At 39.5% G+C, this 22,652-nt stretch overlaps 1 protein-coding gene across 12 annotated transcripts in view; it reads left to right on the top strand.

The window, feature by feature from the left end:
- Positions 1-22,652, top strand: part of CDC42BPB (CDC42 binding protein kinase beta) — a 117,066-nt gene that overhangs the window by 36,743 nt on the left and 57,671 nt on the right. For all 12 annotated transcript variants that reach the window (XR_010600766.1, XR_006176362.2, XR_006176361.2 and 9 more), the window contains exons 3-5: positions 10,132-10,215; positions 15,504-15,599; positions 20,775-20,923. Coding sequence is in view for 8 of the 12 variants with exons in the window: in XM_065593652.1 (XP_065449724.1) it covers positions 10,132-10,215; positions 15,504-15,599; positions 20,775-20,923 (329 nt within the window). In the remaining 4 variants the exon portion in view is untranslated. The remainder of the gene's footprint in view (positions 1-10,131; positions 10,216-15,503; positions 15,600-20,774; positions 20,924-22,652) is intronic.

Here is a 22,652-nt window from a genome sequence, read left to right as displayed (position 1 = left end):
AATAAGAAACAAGTTTTCAGTGATTCCCACTGGCCATCTATTCTCCTTTCTGTATAAGCTAAACAAACAGTTACTGTCCATTCAGGGCCAAATTGAATGCATACGTCCACTATAGGTACAAGTTTAGGTCCCTGGGTTCTTAAATCCTGTAATTTCATTTTAAAAAATGTTTCTTGCTCTTGTTGTGAAGAAAACCTTTAAAATGTGTAACTGATGCAGTAATGATGACTTCCTGAGTTTGCACATAGCACCTCTTACAATTACTGTTTCAGACTAACTGCCTCATTCCTATCTGCTGTTCTCGGGGGGGGGAGCTGCCAAGACCACCCAACAGAGGAGAGTGTATGGGTTAGTGGGAGGCCTGCCACTATCATCACTATTATTATTCTGGCTTTGCTGGGGTGGTGGATGGTAGGCAGACAACCCTGCACAGAGGGATGCGTGGGGCTGAGGCTTCTGTGGGACAGACCTCAGACCACTTGAAATAGGAAGCAGTGCTCTAGAGAGGAGTGTGGGCCCAGCCTGCATGAAGGGCCTGATGCTAACCCCTTAGATGGCTCTTGTGTGGATGGCCACTACCATCCCCAGGAGGGCATATGTGGCAGCCCTGTGAGGGGTGTGTCTGTGGCTCTAAATAGCCTTAATCCAGTCCTGTGCATGCTTCATATCTGACTTTCTTTTCAGTAGTGTGTGTATCTCTTTAGGAACTTTTCTTCTCTGATTGTACATGTGACTCTCCTTAAAGTTAATGCAGGTCACATATTAGTACTGAGGCGGCTGTACAACTAAACTTTGTTTTGTGATATTTTTAGCAATGAAGAAATAGTCTGATCCTGCACTACTGCAGCCAATAGGAATTTTGCCATTGACTTTAAAGGAAAAAGAATCACTCTCATAATAACAGAAGGTAAAAGTTTAAAAAGTGCCCAATTTAGGAACCCAAGCATAAGCTACTAGGGTGTGGGCAGCCTACTTAATAGGTGCAGCTGGACCTTCTGTGGTTGTTGCAGTGGCAGTTCAGAGAAGTGGCAAGTGTAGATCCAGGAGTTAGGTACCAGGCTGAGGTTGAAGCTGAAGTCGGGGTCGAGAAGCCAAGCCAAAGGTCTGAACTGGATTCAAGACCAGGAGCAGAAATGGGGGGCAAAGACTGGACTGGAGCAGACAGGAGGCATGGCTGGAACGGGACAGGAGCTAGGGCTGGAAGCAGGAGCAGGGCAAGCACAGCTGTGGGTGTGGTACGCGTTGAGCAGCAGCTGTGCAGCTGCCACTGCAAGCTCAAGTAGCAGGCCGCAGGCTCTCCTGCTCGATCAGGAAGCATGACTCTTTGGAGCAGGCTCACTGGGCCCAACTGAACTTTCTGGGTTGCCTAGCAACCGTGCTGGGAGCTAGCTGTTCTCCTGATAGCACCCTCTCCCCTAGGGCTTCTTCTAGGGGCTCTTGGCTCTGGTTTGTCATGATACTCTTGGTGAAATTCCTGTAACAGGATGTGGGCATGGATGTTTTGTGTGGTCTTCCAGGATTGCTCCTCTGGCCTGTACTCCTTGCAATCCACTAAGTACTGGATCTTACCTCTGACCTGTTGGGAATCGAAGAATTGATGGACCTCACGTTATTCCTGCCCTATGGCCATTATGGATGGTGGCAGTGGATCCATCTGTCTGAGGAAGGGGTTGTTGAGCAGTGGTTTGGGAAAGATGACATGAAAGACTGAGTAGCTCTTGAGGGACTTTGGGAGCTGAACTCACTGGATTTATTTTCTGGGTCATCTGAGAGGGGTTGAGGCACTTATGGTCGAGGTTGGCAGAGGGACGGGTTGACCAAGTTTTGGGCAGGAAGCCCCATCTTATCACCTATGTTTAAGTCCAGGGCTACTTGCTGATGTCTATCAGCATAGCTGTTATGAGACTCCTTGGCAGCCACTAAATACTCCATGAGCTCCTGATGAATTTGTTGGAGATGGAAGACCCAGTGTGTGGCTGCTGGAACAGGGGAGCCTTCTCATAGTTCAGGGTGAAACCAAGGTTGAAAATCAAAGTTTACAAGGAATGGGCTTTGCTGGGTGGAGATGTGGGTTGCAATATTGTAAGCGAATTTGGTCTGGCAATAGGGGAACCCAGTCATGTTGGTGAAAATTCAGAAAACATCAGAGATACTGTTCCAGTGTCTGGCTGACACTTCGGTTCAGAGGAAGTCTGAGGGAGGAAGGAAGTTGAAATGAGGGTCTTGATGCCAAGAAGGTGGAGAAAGACCTGTCAGAACCAGGAAACAAATTGGGCACCCTGATTAGAAATTGTGTTTAGGCATGCGGGCATGTTCCAAGAATTGGTGTGCAGTTTCACAGGCTGATGGAAGCATACAGCGGGGTTCAAATGGGTCATTTTTGTCAGGAAGTCCACAGCTGTCAGGACCACCGAGTGCCTAAGGACATGTAGGTGTGGGAAGAGAATGGAGAAAGCCCACTGGTCTTGTATGGTCTTTTAGCGTGGGCACAGAGATCACACATCCTAATGTAGTCCTTGATGTCTTTTCATAAGGTTGGCCACCAGAAATACCTAGAAATCAGGTTCCCGGTCTTAAACTGCTCAAAAATGTCCTGCCATGAGGGAGTTGTGGCACAGCCTCAATACTTGGAGTTGGGGCTTTCCTTCAGGAATGTAAAAGCTATCCCCATGGTAGAGGAGACCTTGCTGTAAAAGGAAGGTTGGCCCAAGGGAGGTGCCCGCGTTTTCCAGGGACTGGCAGATTGGTGCTCCCAGTGAGTTGCTGGGGAGCAGAGAGCAGATGGTGATCATCAGATGGCCCTCGCCAGTTCCTCTGATAAACTAGGAGGGTTTGATAACAGTTGAAAGACCTTCTCCCTCTACTTTGTGGTGCTCACCCTTGTGGGACAGGTCTGCTTTCCCATTCTTAGTCCACAAGCGATAGGTGATTGTAAAATTGAATCTGTATTGAAAAGGCACCCAATGGATCTGGCATTGGCTTAACTGTTAAGCTGTCTTAGGTGCTCTAGGTTTTTGTGATTGGTCTGCACATAGACGGGCACGGGCCACTTCAAGGAGGCATGCAGCTCCTCAAAGGCAGCCCTTATAGTCAGGAGATCTTGTTCTAGTGTCATATTTTTTCCTCTGTGAGCGTCAGTTTCTGGGAGAAGTAGCTGGTGGGGACCAGTGAATTGAGAAAAGACTGCACCCATTGCAAAGTGTGAGGCATCAGTTTGTGATGAAGGCCCAAGTGGGGTCTGGGTGGTTTAGGATAGGAGTGGATGTGAAGACTCCTTTCAGGTGATAAAACGCAGTCTGCACGTTGGCTGACCAGGCGAATTTGGCTCCCTTCTTGAGGAGGGATGTTAAGGGAACGATCAGGCAGTCCTTGTGAAATTCACGCTCTTCAGGCTTGGTGCAGAGTTGATTCTGGGGAAGCTGAGCTAAAGCTATATATGTGATGGTCATGGAGTTCTTGATTTTCAGAGAAGATGAATGTCATCTAGGTAGATGATCATAAACTAGTCAGGGATATCCCTGACGATGCCATTCATGAAATGTTGGAAGTTAGTGGGTACGTTACAGAGTCCAGACATCCAAAATGGCCATACCTGGATTGGAGCTCGTCCCCCTGCTGGATTCTAACCAATGCTCTATGCACATCTGATTTTTCATGAAGACACAGGCTAATCAGAGTCTTTCCAAGAGCTCAGTGAAGGGGATATTGGTTGTGTACAGTGATTTGATTTAATGCCCAGTGACTGACACAGGGTTGTCAAAAATGCATGCCATTGCCTTGTTAGATTCCTTGAGGTGGTTGAGAAGAGGGCTAGACCCCTCCTGTACTGGGGAAGCCCATGCCTAGGCCTCTCCAGTAAGTAGGGCAATCACGAATCCTAGTCTGGACCGATCTGTGGGGTATGGTAGCAGGTGCCGTACAAACAGCAGGTGACATTGATTCAAGAATCTGTGGAATTTGGCGCGGTCCCCAGTGAACTTGTCAGGAGCGGGACCTTGGGCTAATGGACAGTAGATGTGAGGCCTGGGTGGGGCCACAGCTGCTGCCTGGTCTTGTACCTGGGCTTGGAGGGCAGCATTCCTGTCCTGTATTGCGATAGCCTGGGCCTGCATTTCATGGGCCCCACCTGAGCCTGCAGGACTGCATTTTGATCTCAGTGACGCAGTCTGAGCCTGCAGTTCCTGTAAGGTCCCAACTAAGTCCTCAAGGGTGAGCTGGGCTTCTGCTATTGTCATTCCAGAAGGGACCTCCAGATGGCTAAGCCCAGGCCTGCATAGCAGCTGTAGAATCTCCTGCCCAATTAGGAAGCATGATCATTTGGAAAAGGCTCATTGGGACCAGCTGAGCTTGTTGGGTTGCCTAGTGACCAGGCCTGGAGCCAGGTGTGCTGCTGACACCGAGTCCCATTGTCGGAAGTGACATAAGTAGTTAGAAATGTAAGCCTCATTGAAAGTCAATGGAACTTAAGCATTTTTTAAAATTTTGCCAAGAATAGCTTTTTCAATCCAGTTGTGAATTTGTACATTTGAAATTTTTTCTGTCATAGAACTGAACAAAAATGAGTTTTATAGATTCCTGTTAGATGACTAAAAATTTGAACTCTTCAGCATTCTGAATTGCTTACACAACTATGTAACTTTCCTATATTTTTTTCCCCCAAGAATCCCTTAGTGGGTTTCTTATTCGCTATAAAGAGCTATACACATATATTACACTGTATTTGTATGTTTCAGTGTGAAAAAATATATACTCAAACAATTAACAGTATAAACAATTATTTTTAAAGAATAACTCTTTAAATATGGGTGTTGGGTAACTCTCTCAAGAGGAGAGGATGTTTGGCAGTTGACATCTCATGGAAAGCTGGCAAATACAGTTTAGAAACTATTACTTTCCTTCCCTTGATCATTACTAAGGATTTTTACATGCAAAGGCAATGCTCTAGTTTTCTGGGAAATAGTAACTATGTATAGAACGGAAGGGTGGAACAGTTTGGGCCTGCTTTGCACAAGAATAGCTAAAATCCTTAATCATGTGCCCTGTCTAGATACGATAGGTGCTTTAGAAACACCTTTTCATAGCAATACTATTACAACACAGACAGAATTTTATTAGTAATTTATAGTAATACCTATCCCTCTGCTTACTAGGCTCGGGCAATCAATCTAATCAATACATTTAACCTCCCATCCCCCACATACACCGTTATTGTCCCCAGAATGGAACATATTTGTGAATTACTACCTAGCTATAATGAGAGAGAAAACAAAAGGAGTCCATTGTGCCCACTTTATGATTAAACATAGATTTCCAGACACTAATATGATTCAGAATCAGGGATGGGTTGACTAAGAGGGCAGTTATACTCTGAAAAGTGCATAGAATGTGAACACATTTTGTTTCCTGTGAGTATTCATCATGTCTGGTCACTTCAAGGACAAATAAGAGCCAAAACTTCTTGTGCCTGTTGGTAGTGCATTGTCAACACAGCCAGGAGAGAGCGAACTAGATTCTGTTTCTTTGTGTATCATGTCTAAAAATAGTCATACGTCCTGAAAAAAGGTACAGGATTCTATTAAAGGTCTGTTCAGAACTTTCCATGGGATTGGCCTTAGCTACCTGCAGGGGCTACCTTCCCTCCTGAACTGTTGAGCAATAGGGAGAAAAATCATTAGCACGAGAGACTGAACTTCTTCAGGGGCTGGATGAGGAGCTGACTACCATAAGAGCTATGAATGGTCATTAACTTCATTGAATTCAGAATATGATGCAAAACATTGAATTGACTTTGCTTTCCCACAATAAGTTCTTAACAAAAATATCAAAACAAGCAATTTACTCTTACATGGGAATGGAGACAGTGTTTCAATTTGAAAATATTTCTAAGGCACTTAATACTATTTTAGGGTTTTCTTCAGTGCTTGTTATTGTTGGATCCAAGTGTGAAGTTACTATGGGGATAGGCATGTTATAAAAGCCTAAATAGACAATTCTTTGTAGTTCCACTTAGTCACCTATATATGTGCAACCCCACTGAAGGCAATTGGATAACTTTGGTGTTGAGGGCCAAACTGGTTTGCAGAACCTTTATTGCTGGTAATGATGTGCAAAATGGAAAGAACTTACTGTGAGCTTCAGATCCCAAGGAAATGTAAAGGGTGGACCGTTAAAAAATCTAACTTGATTTTTTTCTATGTAAATTGAGACAATAAAAATGAACCCCAACAAAGCCATTTTTAGTAACTCTATTTTAATTTTAAAATATACCTAATTTATCTATTCAGATAAGTTGTTAAAGCTGGTCTAAGTAGACAGACCTCTGTCCAGGCGGAGCACTGGCACTCCGTTTAGCATTAACTCACAGAAACTCCTCTTCTGAGAATACTAGGGCAGTTCTAGTTCATAAAGCAAGTTTGTTTCAGTAATCAATACCTAGGATACCCCTACCAACATAATGAAGCACACAAACCACTATCAAGCTTACCTTATCTACAGCAGCTGTAACTAGAACAATAAAAGTTACCAAATTCATAACTGAATAAATTAAGACTCTAACAGCATGTTTATATCATCTCATGTTTGGTTCTGATAGGTAAAAGTGGTGTATAGCTTGTACACTTTTAAAAGGAAAATATGCAGCACGCACGCACTGCGTGACATCTGGACTCGTTTGTAAAAGAAGGAAGATGCAAAAATCACTTACACCCAAGCATCCCTGGATTTTGCTCAGATAAAAAAGTTTCTATTTGAAACCTGAGATGAACTTTTAACTAACACAATTACCAATAGCTGTGCTTGATATAAAAATCACCAGATTTGGTGTTATGCACCAAGGCCTTCTAGATAATTTTACAATCTTCTCTTTAACATCAGGGAAGTGTTATCTGAGTAAATAGCAGTTTTTGTCCCTTAGAACTCTGGTTTCCTAAAACTCTGGTTGCTTAAATTTTTTTCTGAAGGTTTGATGTACAGTAAGTACTGTAGATGATGTAGCAAATTGTCTTTTGCCTTTGCATTGACTTAATGCTAGCATGATTTACAAAAGGTTGAACATCCAAAGATCCATAAGCTATCCAGCAGAGTGTCTTTATTATCAATGTCTAGATTCTCTGGATGCCCAATCAATCAAATTTGTAAGCCTTTACTTACTTTCAGTGAAGTCTCTGCTCATTTCTTACACTTTTATTTAGACCGTAAAAATGACATTAAAACAGTTTACAAGAGGATTACTTGCAAGTTCATACCTTGTTTTACCTGATATGCTTAACCTTAGAAAGACAAGGTGGGTGAGGTAATATCTTTTGTCGGAACAACTTTTGTTGGTGAAAGAGCTAATCTTTTTTTATCTGAAGAATAGCTCTGTATAACTTGAAAGCTTCTCTTTCACCAACAGAAGTTGGTCCAGTAAAAGATGTTGTTTTACCTCTTCAATATCCTGAGACCAACACGGCTACAACGACACGTGCTCAACCTTAGACAGTAATGGATAGAGTTCAGTAATGGGGAGGGTTCTGCAATGTGCTTAGAGCCAAATTTTGCTTTGATTTACAACCCATTTAATTAAATGGGATGAAACAGGGTGGAAGTCAGCAAGGAACTTGGCTTAATAGTCTACCTTATTTTCATTTCAGACCTGAAATCCTCAAAGCTCAAATTGCTTCTTGAAGATGGAGTCACAAGATGAGGCTTTTTTAGCTAGGATTTTGGAAGCAAAGTGCCTGCTCTTACTGAAGTCTGAAAACATTCTCTCAGCTGTATAGATTTATCTTGTTCTTTGTTCCAGTACAAGTGGAGCAGAGCTTTATTTCAGATAAAACCATTTTGAAGGAAAATGTACTACAAAATTAGTACAAATAATATCAGAGTCCTAGCTCACAATGCAACTGTACAGTTGGCTTATATGTGTGCCTCAGAGATCCTGTTTTCGTGCACTCTTGAGAGACAAATACAAAAAAAAAAACAAAAAACGCTCAAACATGGCTTGTTGGTTGAAGTATAGGGCTGGGTTTTGTGAGGTTTAGAGTCTGTTCCTGGCTATGATTCCTGTATGAACTTGAGAAACTTGTGTAGACTCTCTGTGCTTCATCTTCCTTATCTGTAAAATGAGAATATTACTTGTTCATAGGAGGGTGATGTGAAGATTAATTCATTGTTTACATAGTAGTGCTAAAATGGATAGGTTCTGGATATCCATGAAGTTTATGGGAAGGAGAGAGAGCAGAAGATCAAGTACTCCCATAGTAGCAATTATGAAATAAAATGAAAGGAAACTAATTTGATGTGACTATCTACTTAGAGGTATGAAATCCCCATTTTTTATAAGAGAAAGCCGCACACAGCAATGCAAAGTGGGTGAGTCACTCCACAATTTGGTGGGGGCTAGAAGTCCAAGATAACAAGAGGCATAAACCTAGATAATTTTTTTTATTGTTCAGTAGCGTAAGAATTAGAATTTACACAAGCCAGTTGTCTTTATAGACATTTAGAGAACAGTATGTGTCACTGAACTCTGTTTAGGGTCTTCATCTTCCATGTCACCCTCTGCCTAATTGGTGTCTGATAATCTTGAAGATCCCCACTCCACCCCTTTGTGGATACTGGATGGGAGGTGTATTCTCTCTCTCTCTCTCTCTCTCTCCCCCCGGCACCCAACCCAGAGCTTCTGGCTAGAATGGTGAGTGAGATTCTCTGATACTCTGTCTCCCTCCTCCAGTTTCCTGTTTTGTGAGGGGTGATCTCTCTTAGCTGCTCTATCCAGCCTCATTTTCCACTCAACCTCCTTTGTGAATAGCATCAGTGCCTGCCTCCACTGCTACTCAGTCTTTTCAAGTAACAGTGGCAGTGTATTTGATCTGATTCTTGTCAGTTTCACTGCTGCCTGCTGAGTTCTGAAAAGCAACAGTGAAAACGGACAAGTCAATTTTTAGGCTGCTGAAATCTAGGAAAGCGATCAGCAACAACAGAGGCACTCAAGCAGTCTGGCTGCAGACTTAAGATGGCGCTGCATTACTAGACGTTTGGATCACATTTTCTTTGCAACCATAAGAACTAAACCTTTTTCTTCACCGAAATGAAAGCTTAAGTTTTTTAGAAGTTGATGGCTTTTGCCCAGGAAAGATTCTTATTAGCCCTGGGCAAGTGGATTTTTCAAGCCCAGCCTAAAATGTAGCCTTCACAGTTCCAAAATAGAACTATATTCCTTCACTGCAATTTAAAGACACCATGCTGCTTTATCTTAGGCCATGTGTACACTACCTCTTATGTTGGCAAAACCTTTGTCTCGGGGTGTGAAAAAAACACACCCCTAAGCAACATACATTTCACTGCCACAAGTGGTAGTGTGCACAGCGCTATGTCGACGGGAGAGCTCCCTGCATCGGTACAGCTGTGCCGCTGTAAACTCCCTAGTGTAGACATAGCCTCAGTGTATAGTTTGCCATTAAGGTACAGTACTGGAGAATGTTCTCTTACACCCTCTCTCCGTTATACAGCCATATACACCACTACTGTCCAAGACAGAGCAGCATAAGCAAGTCTTTGACAAGTAGAATACGTGGTACAACTCAAATAAAATAGTGTACATGTTAACTAGCTCTGCTTCCATTTTTTTAAGTCAGTATACAGCGTATAAAAGCTGTCCAATATCAGGCGTCTGGTTATATCAGTGTGTTTCTGGCTGGCTTCTAATTTGTTTTCCCTTTGGGCAGCAGTTTTTCTGTTCTCTGTGGCTGTCCTTTTAAATGTTCTTTCATTGGCTAAAGGCATGGTATACAAACATTGCTTGTTCTTGGCAAACAATGTAGCTTTACTACACATCTTCATATAAGACTTCGTGCTCCTCCTGTACCATCCCCCATCCACTTGATCATGAACTGTTGACCACACCTGGCATACTGTGTGTCAAGTAAATGAATAGTAATGTGTTTTTACAATTCCCTTCTTAGAAGGGAAAAATAACTTACCAATATGTTCAGCGAGTTGTTCACTGACTCTTGGTCACTAATTACTTACTCTTCAGTAATCTGATTTTATTAAACAATACTTTGCATCATTTATCAGCTGTTTGAAAAAAATGTGTTGAAACTGTTAAATTCCATTTGTTTTTGTTAAACAAAATTATTATTATTCCAGGTAGCAGTTGTTAAAATGAAGAGCACAGAACGCATTTATGCAATGAAAATTCTAAATAAATGGGAAATGCTTAAAAGGGCAGAGGTAAGTACTATGTTTTCTAATGCAGACAATTTTTAAAAATGGCATTAGGGAAAATTACATTGATGCTTTTCCAGATTAGAAAGAATTATTTCATGAGTATAGGAGCTTCATTCTTTTTTTTTTTTTTTTAAAGTGAGCTGCTTTAATGCAATCAAGTCTGACAGTCCCTTCCAGGCATCTGTTGTTCTCAGTATTACTGTGTATTCGTTTACCAGACAGTCTGCCCTAGTTTTTACCCTGAATTATATTGGCCAGATTTTTGTTTACAATAAAGGCAAGTTAAAGACTACATGGAAGCCTCAGATTTCTGTTGCTATGACTATGTGGGGGAAAAAAAATTGTTGAAAATGAAGAACATGTTCTTATATTTGAAAAACAAGCCTGCAGGAAGTGTATCCTACATTTTATAATGGGATTTGCATTACTAAAGACAATTAACTAATATTCTGGAAATACAGAAATAAAAGTAGGTGAGTAGATAACTAAAATCTTTCAAATGCTTTGTTTATACAGCTATTTTTTTCTTTAGACGTTATTCATTTGTTTCCAAAAAGCGCATATATGTGCTAATCTAATAGGAACGTTACAAATTAATAAATAGTGGTTAGAGGTCCTATTGAGAGGAATTATAATTATCCAAAATAACATACTCTCAGGTCTACTTAGAGTAATTGCTATTGCATTGGCAAAATGCAAGTCACAGTAACTTATAATGTTACATAAATCTGTGTAAAGTAAAATGCAGCTCACGAACAACGCAGGGCACTGTTGAGGAAAGAGGTCTAACTGTGTAAATACTTACACAGCATTAAGAGGGCTTGAAAGCTTTCCTGACTCCTCCTTGCTGAGGGCTGAAGGCCATGTCTATACTACAGCTGCTGCAGTGCCATAGTATAGATGCTTCCTATGTTGATGGAACGGGTTTTTCTATAGATGTAGTTAATCCACCTCTTTGAGAGGCAGTAGCTAGGTCAATGGTAGAATCTTTGTCGACTTAGCTGCATCTACAGTGGGGGGTTAGGTTGATCTAACTCTTTCAGGGCATGAAAATGTTCACAGTCCTGAGCAATGTAGCTAGGATGATCTAATTTAAGCATAGACCAGGCCTGAGCCTACTAGCCCAAGAGAAAATACATGGACCACCACACACTAATATAAATAAATTCCATCCATCCCCAGTGAACAAGTTCCCCACACCTCTTCACCGCTGCATGTGATAATGGCTGCTGGATAAACTCCCCTCCTTCCAGCAGTCTGTGCAGGCTCCTCTTCATAGACACCCTTGAGTCCGGGGAGGTGGCTGTTGCTACTCTTCTGACTTTTCTCATAACTTTTCAGCACCACCAGTTTCACAGTGAAATTGTATGAATCTAACTACCTTAGTTTAGAAGTACCAATTCCTTAAGTAGTAAGGAATGAATTTAAACTAGGGCTTTCAAGCAATTAAAAAAAGTAATCGCAATTAGTCGTGCGATTAATCACACTGTTAATAATAGAATATCATTTATTTAAATATTTTTGGATGTTTTCTACATAATCAAATATATTGATTTCAATTACAACACAGAATACGAAGTGAACAGTGCTCACTTTATATTTATTTTTTATTACAAATATTTGCACTATAAAAAAGAGAGATTTTTCAGTTCACCTAATACAAGTACTGTAGTGCAATCTCTTGATCATGAAAGTTGAACTTAAAAATGTAGAATTATGTACCAAAAAATCCTGCATTCAAAAATAAAACAATGTAAAACTTTGGAGTCTATAAGTCCAATCAGTCCTACTTCTTGTTCAGCCAATCGCTCAGACAAACAAGTTTGTTTACATTTGCAGAAGATAATGCTGCATGCTTCTTGTTTACAATGTCACCTGAAAGTGAGAACAGGCATTTGCATGGCACTGTTGTAGCCAGCATTGCAAGATATTTACATGCCAGATGCACTGAAGATTCATATGTCCCTTGATACTTCAACCACTATTCCAGAGAACATGCGTCCATGCTGATGACGGGTTCTGCTCGATAACAATCCAAAGTAGTGCAGATTGACGCATGTTCATTTTCGTCATCTGGGTCAGATGCCACCAGCATGTTGATTTTCTTTTTTGGTGGTTTGGGTTCTGCAGTTTCTGCATCAGTGTTGCTCTTTTAAGACTTCTGAAAGCATGCTCCACACCTCGTCCCTCTCAGGGGGAAGGCACTTCAGATTCTTAAATCTTGGATCGAGTGCTGTAGCTATCTTTAGAAATTTCACATTGGTATCTTCTTTGTGTTTTGTCAGATTTGTAGTGAAAGTTAAAACGAACAACATGTGCTGGGTCACCATCAGAGACTGCTATAACATGAAATATATGGCAGAATGTGGGTAAAACAGAGCAGGAGACATACAATTCTCCCCTCCAAGGAGTTCAGTTACAAATGTAATTAACACATTATTTTTTTTAACGAACGTCATCAGCATGGAAGCATGTCCTCTGGAATGGTGGCCAAAGCATGAGGAGACATACAAATCTTTAGCGCATCTGGCATGTAAATATCTTGCAACACCAGCTACAACAGTGCCATACGAATGCCTGTTCTCAATTTCAAGTGACATTGTAATTAAGAAGTGGGCAGCATTATCTCCCATAAATGTAAACAAACTTGTTTCTCTTAGAGATTGGTTGAACAAGAAGTAGGACTGAGTGGACTTGTAGGCTCTAAAGTTTTACATTGTTTTGTTTTTGAGTGCAGTTATGTAACAAAAAAAATACATTTCTAAGTTGCACTTTCATGATCAAGAGATTGCACTACAGTACTTGTGTTCGATGAATTGAAAAATACTATTTCTTTTATCATTTTTACAGTGCAAATATTTGTAATCAAAAATAATATAAAAGCACTGTATACTTTATATTCTATGTTGTATTTGAAATCAATATATTTGAAAATGTAGAAAACCTCAAATATTTAATAAATTTCAATTGTTCAATTTCTATTGTTTAACAGTGCAATTAATCACAATTAATTTTTTTGAGTTAATCGCGAGTTAATTGCGATTAATCGACAGCCCTAATTTAGACTAAATCACAGTGAGGCACTTTTAATCTAAAATTAGTGCCCACATACAGTTTAATCAGTTTCTACACCAGTTAAATTAGATTGTTGTAACTCTCTCATGTCGACATGTCCTAAGTGGGAGAAGAGGAGGAAAATATAGGAAGCAGTATGTCACCTGCACACGCTACCTGGCTGACCTTCCTCCACCCCAGTCAGGAGCATCTGGTAGAGTGGCCTCTGGGGTAGGCAAGAAGTGAAGATATGGAATCTGCATAGGCACCAGAGTCTGAGCAGTAATTCTGCCATCTCCCCCTATGTGTCCCTATTCCTTTCCAGGGAAAGCTGTAGCCATTCCAGCTAGGTTCTGTCCTCCCTGACTTCCCCTTGGGAAATGGAAGAGTGCATCACTCAGCACCTTTTTCTTTTTGCCTGCCTCTGATTACCACCTGCTGCACAAGGCAAGCAGATAAGTAGATTTCTCAAAACCTGCATATCAGATTCATAAAGCATGTGGGAAGCTTTCATTTTCATATGTTGTAAGCCCCTTCAACTTTAAAATGAAACCTTTAAGTACACAATAGATAACCTCTTAACTGACACACCTTACTGAAAAACAGACATTAGGCAATTTTTCATTCAGTTATCAGAGGCTCAGTGAATGCATTGTGCTGGTTGTATGTTGATTTACTTGATGAATTGTAGAAAGCATTGTATAATTCATTAAACATAGCAAAGTGCATCTGGGTGATACCAGTTTTTATATCAACTGTAAGAGGAGCAAGATGGTCTGAAGTGAACAAAGTGCTAACAGTTTTCCCCATGTTGCCAACACTTGTAGATAGGCTTGTAGGCAAGACTAGGTATGCTGTTATATAGACAAGGTGTGCCTTTTTTATCCGTTGTTTAGTCAACAAATTGCATGGTCTTAAATCTGTTCCCAGCAATTGTTTCAGTTAAGTGGGTCTGGCAGTTACTCAGGTGGACTCAGTTGTGTATTTCAAGTATATTGTTTTAAGAATGTTAAAATATGGAAATATCTAATTCTGGAAACTGGGAGAATAGCAATGAGCATAGACTCATAAATCTTCAGACCAGATGTGACAACTATTATCATCTAGTCTGACTTCCTGCATTACATGGGCCAGAGAATTTCACTAAAGAAGTGTTTATACATGAAAGTGTTAACATAAAGGACATTCTAATTCACAGCAGAATGTAGACAAATAATGATACACCTTGCATGTGAGTGGTTCTGTTTATATGCCCACTGTGTAACTTACTTGTTCCAACTTGACTGCAGTATAGTCCACTTCCGCTGGAAAGGTTCTCCACTCAAAAAAAACAGTTAAGACTTTTTTTTTCTTGGAAAACTCAAATTCAAACGTAATAGCGAGGCCTCTAGGATGAGGGTGGTGAAGTGTGGGATTCCTAGGTGCTCCCTCAGTGCACGTTGTTGGACAATTCATAGATCAGAACCAGTAGAAACACTCTTATCCTGAGAGCAAGAGCTTGACGATGGGGAATGGAAATAAAAAGAATATATGGATAGTGGCAGCCTCAATTTATGGTGGTAAAACAACCCCAGTGACTCAATCTTGACCAGTGTTTTGGGCCAAGAAAGCCATTAATAAACTCAAGATGAGTCTTTTTCCTAAAAATGTAATGAGATTGGTTGTATGTAAACGTATATGGAGCTGAGCTGGGATAGTCTTTCATGCAAATTATTTTATAAATGTTACTCTGTGCATTGTCTGAAGTATGGGGAGACTCCTGAAAAGTGCAGTATTTTATGCAGAATATTAGTGTGGGAAACAATATGGATTTTTGTAGATTTCCTGCCTGGTTTATATTATCTGAGGCCCTCACTAGAGGGACTGTTAGAAACCGACCCATTAAACTGTGGCTGCATAGATATATTTTCACACAGGTCTTATCCTTCTATGCAGTTGTCCTTTTCTACAGATTGCGGTGGGGTGGAAACATTTTTTTAGTACATGAGAGAAGAAAGGATTTGAGTGGCTCAAGCTAAATTGTTTTTAAAAAGGTAGCACTCAGGATTAAGAGGAGTGGATGCCTAACCACAGAAGCCTGCAGATCTTTCCTGGCTTATCACTCTTGCAAACTAAATTCCAATGAATAGAGACCTCTGTGTAGAAATTTTAAATAATCCCATAAAACATTCATATGTATGAATCCTGCAAAGGCTTCTTGTGGACTGTGACAATGCCTTTTTTCCTCATTCCTTTAGACAGCTTGTTTCCGAGAAGAGAGAAATGTTTTGGTGAATGGAGATTGTCAGTGGATTACTACATTGCACTATGCCTTTCAGGATGAGAACTATTTGGTATGTTTGCTTCACCATTAAATACAAAAGTTTTGTTACTTATGATAAAAACAAACTTATTTCTGATAAGTCTGAGGGTTTTAGAGCAATAAATCAGTTCTCTTCATTTCTTGCTGCAGCACTTCACATCTTTGTTCTTCCCTTACATAAAAACACTTCAGAAGACTTAATATAACTCTAGGACCCTGAAAACAAAATTAATGTAGTTTTAGAGTATACTTAATTGTCTCACGTAAATCATCTAAAATATGCGGATCTACTATGAAATACCGTATATTAGATATACGTTTAATTTTGTGAATAACTTGTTAATAAAATGATATATTGATTCTGTAGATTTTCTTTACCTTGACAGTGACTCAGTGAGAGTTGCTATGAAGTTTAATTTTACTTCACTCTACAGCTTAAAATGTGCAAAAAAAATTTTTTTTGAGCTGAGATTTTCTTCATAGCATTTTATAAATGACAGAGGTCAGTTTTATTCCACTAATATTGTCATAAATAAATCTGTTAATTTTATTTGAAATATTGTGCTTAGCTTTATATTGGAAATGCTTCAATAAAAATGAAGAAAAGCATTACCCATGCTCTAAAAATATTAAGTAGCAGATATTATGCATCAGTATTTCAATGGATTACATCTTCAGTTATTTTTGCATATTATCTGCAATGATTCACTGAAGAAAAAAAATTTATTAGCATTAGAAATTTTTAACCAAATTGAGGATTATACTGTAGACATTCACAGTTATCATTTTAGTGTATGATCTACATTTATTCTGTCATGGAGTGCTGGTTGGGCCGTGACAAATTACAGTAGATTGAAACATGAAGACAGTACAGGTCTGTCGCATCTTACGCTGGGGTTACGTTCTGCAGTCAGTGCATAAAGCGAAAATCGCATATAGTCAAAATTACATTGAGTGTAATGGCGGGCGGAATCGCCCACTCTACAGGTACAGTATTAAAATTGTTGTTTTTCTCTTTTGTTTTTGTTTTTGCCGACCACGTAAAGCTGAAATCGCGCATTTAAATGCGCATAAGATGCGACAGATCTGTAGAGCTGGGTGCAGTGTTTCAGTGAATAGTAAATTCACCAAAAAACACACATTTTTTGGCAAATCAAAATTATTCATGAAATTTTACATGAATTCACTGGATAATTTCAACCCCAAAAAATATTTTTTTGGGACTGAGATGTCATTTACAAAATAGGAGATGGAGCAGCTGGTAATGATGCAGCTTTCTCTGTAACTTTTAGCCCATTGGTTAGGGTGCTTCTCTGAGAAGTGAGACTCCTGATTCAAACCTTTATCCTTTGTGGATGAATTCTACCTCTCTAAAGCCTTGTCTGCACATAGTGGCAGTGTGTAGGGTACACATAGCTACATGCAGCAGGGAAAGGCTAGCTGCTGGAGCCTTTCACCGCAGCAATGGAAGCCTCCGGCAGGGGGATGCAGTGGGGGAAAAAGCTCCAGCAGCGGGCCTTTCACTGTGGTAAGGAAAGGCTCTGGCAGTGGGGAAGCAGCAGGACACTATACAGGTAAAAACAGCCGCATAGACGTGGGAGGCATTGCTTGGGTATGTAGAGAGACATATAGGATGGGTGAACCCTAGGGTTCAGATGCATATGGCAGTCTACTCAGCTAAGCTGTGCCTCAGTTTACACTGCTATTGATACCCATGCTAGTGGGCGTGCAGTGTCTGTACTTTGTACCCTGCCATAAGTGTAGATGTACCATAAATTGAATGCCACTCTAGCACAGCTTCTCTGAGCTGAGGCTCAGTGTTCAGTCTTGACCAGTCTGCACCCTGCCTTCAAACCCACGCATTTTTACAGAATTGTTCCTTAATTACACCTGAAGCCTTTCCAAAATGTAGTGTTTCTGGATAACATTCTACTGAGCTGCCTCAAAAGGTGCATCTACACTAGAAAAATTAGTACACGTATTACAGCAACAGCAAAGTAATGGTGCAGTTGAACCAGTGAAGGTGGAGCTCAGACATTTTTTCTACTGTCATAAAAACCTATCAGAGCAGGTTATTGTGACATGGTGGTAAGTGTGTTTGAGTGTTTGTCTAAACTAATTGTTACATTATTGCTTGCTAGGGTGACCCGGATGTACCGATTTTATAGGGACAGTCCCGATTTTTGGGTCTTTTTCTTATATAGGCTCCTATTCTCCCCCCCCCCCCCCCCCACCCCCCGATTTTTCACATTTCTGTCTGGTCATCCTATTGCTGGCACCAGGCAGCTACTCCATCGTTGGTAGTTTTTCTAGTTTAGATAAGACCCATGAAACCAGCTCTGATGCACTCTAATAATTTAACCTACAGTGTTATACTTTCAGTTTCGCATTAAATACAGAACCTATTAGTAGCTATTGGTTCTATTAATGATATAAAGCAGACTTTGTGATACTGGAGTAATTCCAATATTAGGAAAAGGGGAAAGGAGAAGGAACATCTCTTTTACTGTAGGAAATTACAGTCTAGTATTTCAGGGGATGAGAGGAGTAAAACATTGGGAACACTTTACTCAGTTTAATAGTAGTCTTATAATGTTCATTTAAGGACTGGTGAAATATTGAACAGTGTGTTAATCTCTAGAGTATTTACTTACTAAAATAGTTTTTTAATCAACAGTGACTCTTCAGGTCTTGAGATCCTGTTTATTGTTTACACTGATCTCATCTTCCAGTACAATTTGTTGCATGCAAGCTAAATGTTTGCATATACTTTATGAAACTTGCAAAAAATGTGCTTGTCATGGAAATATTCATAGACCTTTAAAGTAGCAGGAAGTTTTTCCTACTAGTTCCTCAATTTTCAGTAGAAGTGAAGAATATCAAATTCCTCTAGCTTTTTCTCACACTAGCATGGACTGTATGAACAGGAATGCCCATGCCAGATGTCCACACATTCCATTGCTGCAATTTCTAAGTATTCTGGGACAGATACTCAGAATGTTGTTTTCCATACTACAAACTCTGAGATGGTCTAACCTGGAATGTTATGGTTGTTCTGATTGCTTTTCATATAGACAGTTTAGGAATAAAAGTCACTTGTAAGTACCCCTTTGTTTACTTAATGAAGTATATTTTGGGATAGGTGAAACATCATATAATGGTTTATGAAACACATACAATTTGAAAAAGACAATTCAAACAGTTAATTCTCTTGAACACTCCGTTTTCCAGATTCAAGCACATTGGAATTTATAATAAAACTACCTTGCAGAAAGACAGTGGGAGTCTGGACATTGCATACACAGAGTAGGATGTACATTCATATGTAAATTAATCTTTGTGTCGAACCCACTCTTCCCAATGCACATTCAAAATTTGCCAAGTTACACAAGCAATCCATTGCTTAACAAAGCATAAACAAATATTTGCCCTAGGGTTAAGCTGTACATGAACAGTTGTGTGGAGGGCAATGTCAAGACAGACACCTTTTGGGATGTCAAGGTAGATGAGGTAATACCTTTTATTGGATATAGGACCTGAAGAAGAGCTCTGTGTAAGGTCAAAAGTTTGTCACTCACCAACAGAGGTTGGTCCAATAAAATATGACCTCACCCACCTTGTCCCTCTAATATCCTGGGACCAACAGAACTACAACAACACTGCATACACCTTTTGGGATGTCCTTTTGTTTCCAACAAAAGTTTGAGTAAATAAAAGGGCAATTACCCTTTGCCTTCTCTTTTACTTTATGGTCTTGTTGACTTAATCTGTTTCCCTTGTAGGAAGGGAGTCTGTTTTTCCCTCCTTCAGGAACTGAATGGAATTCAGATTGCTCTACCATGAGCAACAGAATTAAGTATTTACTTTGGTAAAAGTCTGTTACTGAGGATAAGGAAGATCATTGCTAACACTTTATATCACTGGGTGGGAGGAAGGGTCAGATAGAATGGCTCTGGATTGGTAATTGGAAATATAGCCATCAGTCCCTAGGTCATGGCCTAAATTCTAATTCAGGTGGGGGGGAGTTTCAAAAAATAATTTAAAATATATCTGTGGTCCACTGTGGATAAATAATGAAAGAATTATTGAGTGGAGGTGGGGGGGGCGGAGGGGTCAGAGGAAGCATGAGAATGACTCTGTAGATTGGTTTAGAGCACTTTTGTGAATCTAGTTCACAGTGGCTAAAATGCTGGCCTGTGCTCTAGCAAGCCAATTCTCTTGCTACCAACCGTGGTAATACAGTGGTAAGAAATTTTAAGAAAAATGCTAGCATACACAAAGCCAAGGGCTTTCAATCTATTTAATGAGCACTAAATTCATTGAAAGTATTTGTTTAGAAAAGCATCTTTTACTCCACTAACTTACATATTTCATGCAGATTGAGCTCCCTTCATTATCAATCAACATAGCATTTGTGGAGAAAGTTGGTTTTCTGCAGTAAATGCTTAGTAGAATAAAATGAATATTCCAGGCTCATATTTTTGATGTTGCTCACAGGCTTATGAACACCATAAAATATGCCTATAATCCAAACACACTTCTTGTCTAAACAAGAATTTAATAGCAAATCTTATTTGTTCCTCATTCCAAAAGTTTCATATTCCACTAGAAGAATCCAGTGTTTCCTGTTCAAACTAAACAGGTATTTAATGTTGATGTGTAAAGGGATTTAAAATTAATTCTCCAGTACATAAATAGTTTTTAAACTAGTTTCCTCTTTTCCATGCCATACGAATCCTCACACTTTGAAACTTAATATGCTAGATTTGGTCATGATTTTTGTTTTGTTAAATTAGTGTGGAACCTCACAAAAATGAATTCCCTAAAGAAAATGGGCCTTGTTTCTGTCACTTCTCTGTATAACTAAACTAGATAGTCATAAATCGTTGTCTTGGTTGCCCTCTGCTGTATATTCTCTCTGCTAATTTTTATGATAATGACCAGATCTGAGATAGCTTAAAATGTGTTAAGCTAATGTTTTTACTATGATTATATTAAAGAAAATCAGAAATATTTGCAGCAAAATAGGCAATTAATAGTAATTTGTTCATAAAAAGTGACCATTTTGACCTCTCTTCACACACGCACCTTTTCCACAACCTCTTTTTGCATCCTTCTTGTTCCACAATGAGCTACTTGTATTTAATTGCTGTATTTATCCATTCTGACTCAAGCATGCATTGATCATATTTCTCTTGTTTTTTAGTATTTAGTAATGGACTACTATGTGGGTGGTGATTTGCTGACACTTCTCAGTAAGTTTGAAGACAAGCTTCCTGAAGATATGGCCAAATTCTACATCGCTGAAATGGTGCTTGCTATACATTCCATTCATCAGCTGCATTATGTGCACAGGTAAAATATCCACCTAATTATGCATATGCCCAATTTTGAAAGTGTCAATGCAGAATTAACTGCAAATACAGTGGTCATGTCAGGCAAATTTATAGGTCTGTTTGCTAATTTTACTTGTTTAAACTTTTAACTCAATACATCAAGTTATAAATGACAAATTTAAGAGGTGGTGAAATGTAATTGATTAAAAATAGTTGGCTTAGTAGTTAAAGAATTAAAATAATAAGGGGTTTAATGAGCAGTTGCCACGCCGGTAGTTTGTTACTTTGAGCAATTCACTTGATGACTTAATGCCTCAGTTCGACCCAGCTAGAAAATTCAGCAAAATCAGATGCATCTCAGTTGAGCTTCTCTGAATAAATAAATTCAGTAGATGTATCATGCAGGAAAATATTTAGAATGGACCCTTTATAGTAACTGTTGGCTACCTGTCTGCATTATCTATATTAACTGTTTGTAAAATGTTCTATTGTTAAGGTGGGTAGGTCTGTCTGTCTTACATATAAGTGTGTATTCCAAGTCAACCTATAATAACATTTAGCAATGCTGAAAATGTAAAAAGCTTGAGTTATCAGTTTAGTTCACGCTCTGAAATGGTTAAGAAAATAACCTTCCTTCCTCTGACTATGGGAGGAAATTAGTCAGGAAAGCAAAGAACACTTTGTACACTTCCTTATTGTTGGGTTACTCCGAGAAATGCAGGTTCCAGAAAAGCCTTTGGTAAACAGGGGCACTGTTAGGAAGAAGCACATGATAAACGTTTTGTTCAGCGTAGTGAGAATCTTGTTCAAAGGAGAATTGCTCTTCTTGACACTTGCTTTCAGACTTAACATTTAGTATGTTAGGCATGAAAAAGCAGTGACATGAGTACAGAAAACCTTTGCCATTGTTTTTATATTCTGACCTTGTACTTTGTTTCTGATTAAATGTGAAGTTGTAAAGTGTGGAGTGTCGTAAGGCAATGATATCATTCAGTTAGCTGTGTGTGCAGGTACACATAAGGGATCTAGAGAGTTCTAACAGAAAATACTGCACTTTTGAACTATCACCAGTGTATATTTAAGCGATAATATTGTAGGCATAAGCATCTGGCCTTTAGGCACAGTCAGTCATTTAATTCCCTTGAAATGATATACACCAAAGTTATCACCATTGAAAGCTGCAAATAAAACCATGCCTGTGAAAAATAATCTTCTGTGATGTTGTTTGAATTGATATGTACATTGTGTATGCTCTCTGTTAGCCATAAAGATTGCTTGAATCTACTTGCTCCGGAGCAAGCCAATGAAACTATAACGTATGTCCTACTTTGAGATAGAGGAAGGGTTTTAATATTGCGTTTTTAAACTTTAGTCCTATAGGCTCTAAAGTAAGAATGTTTGTTTTAAAACACTGTTTATTATATTATTTTTGTTTAAAGCTTGACTGTTCTAAGTGCTCTCAAAATCCGTGCAGCTAATCAGATTGCCTTGAATTTTGGTGTGCCTCATGGGGATGTGAGGGTACAGTCAGTGATGCAATTTTGGGATCATTTGATCAACTAGTTCCCAAGACAGCCCCTGGAAAAAAACAAATTTTTCTTAGTTGACACATTCTAGCAAATTTTTCTCTTATAAATAGAGATCAAATGAAGGCTCAGATATTTCATCAGGGTCTCAAACATTTGAGGGTTACCACAGCAGAGTGTGTGGCACCCACCAGCCCTTTGGGAGCATTCAGATTTCAATGT

This window comes from Chrysemys picta, chromosome 4, assembly GCF_011386835.1.
Source record: "Chrysemys picta bellii isolate R12L10 chromosome 4, ASM1138683v2, whole genome shotgun sequence".
NCBI classification, from domain to species: domain Eukaryota; kingdom Metazoa; phylum Chordata; order Testudines; family Emydidae; genus Chrysemys; species Chrysemys picta.
The sequence above is the reverse complement of the archived record's forward strand: the minus strand, read 5'-3'. Positions and strand labels throughout refer to the sequence as shown.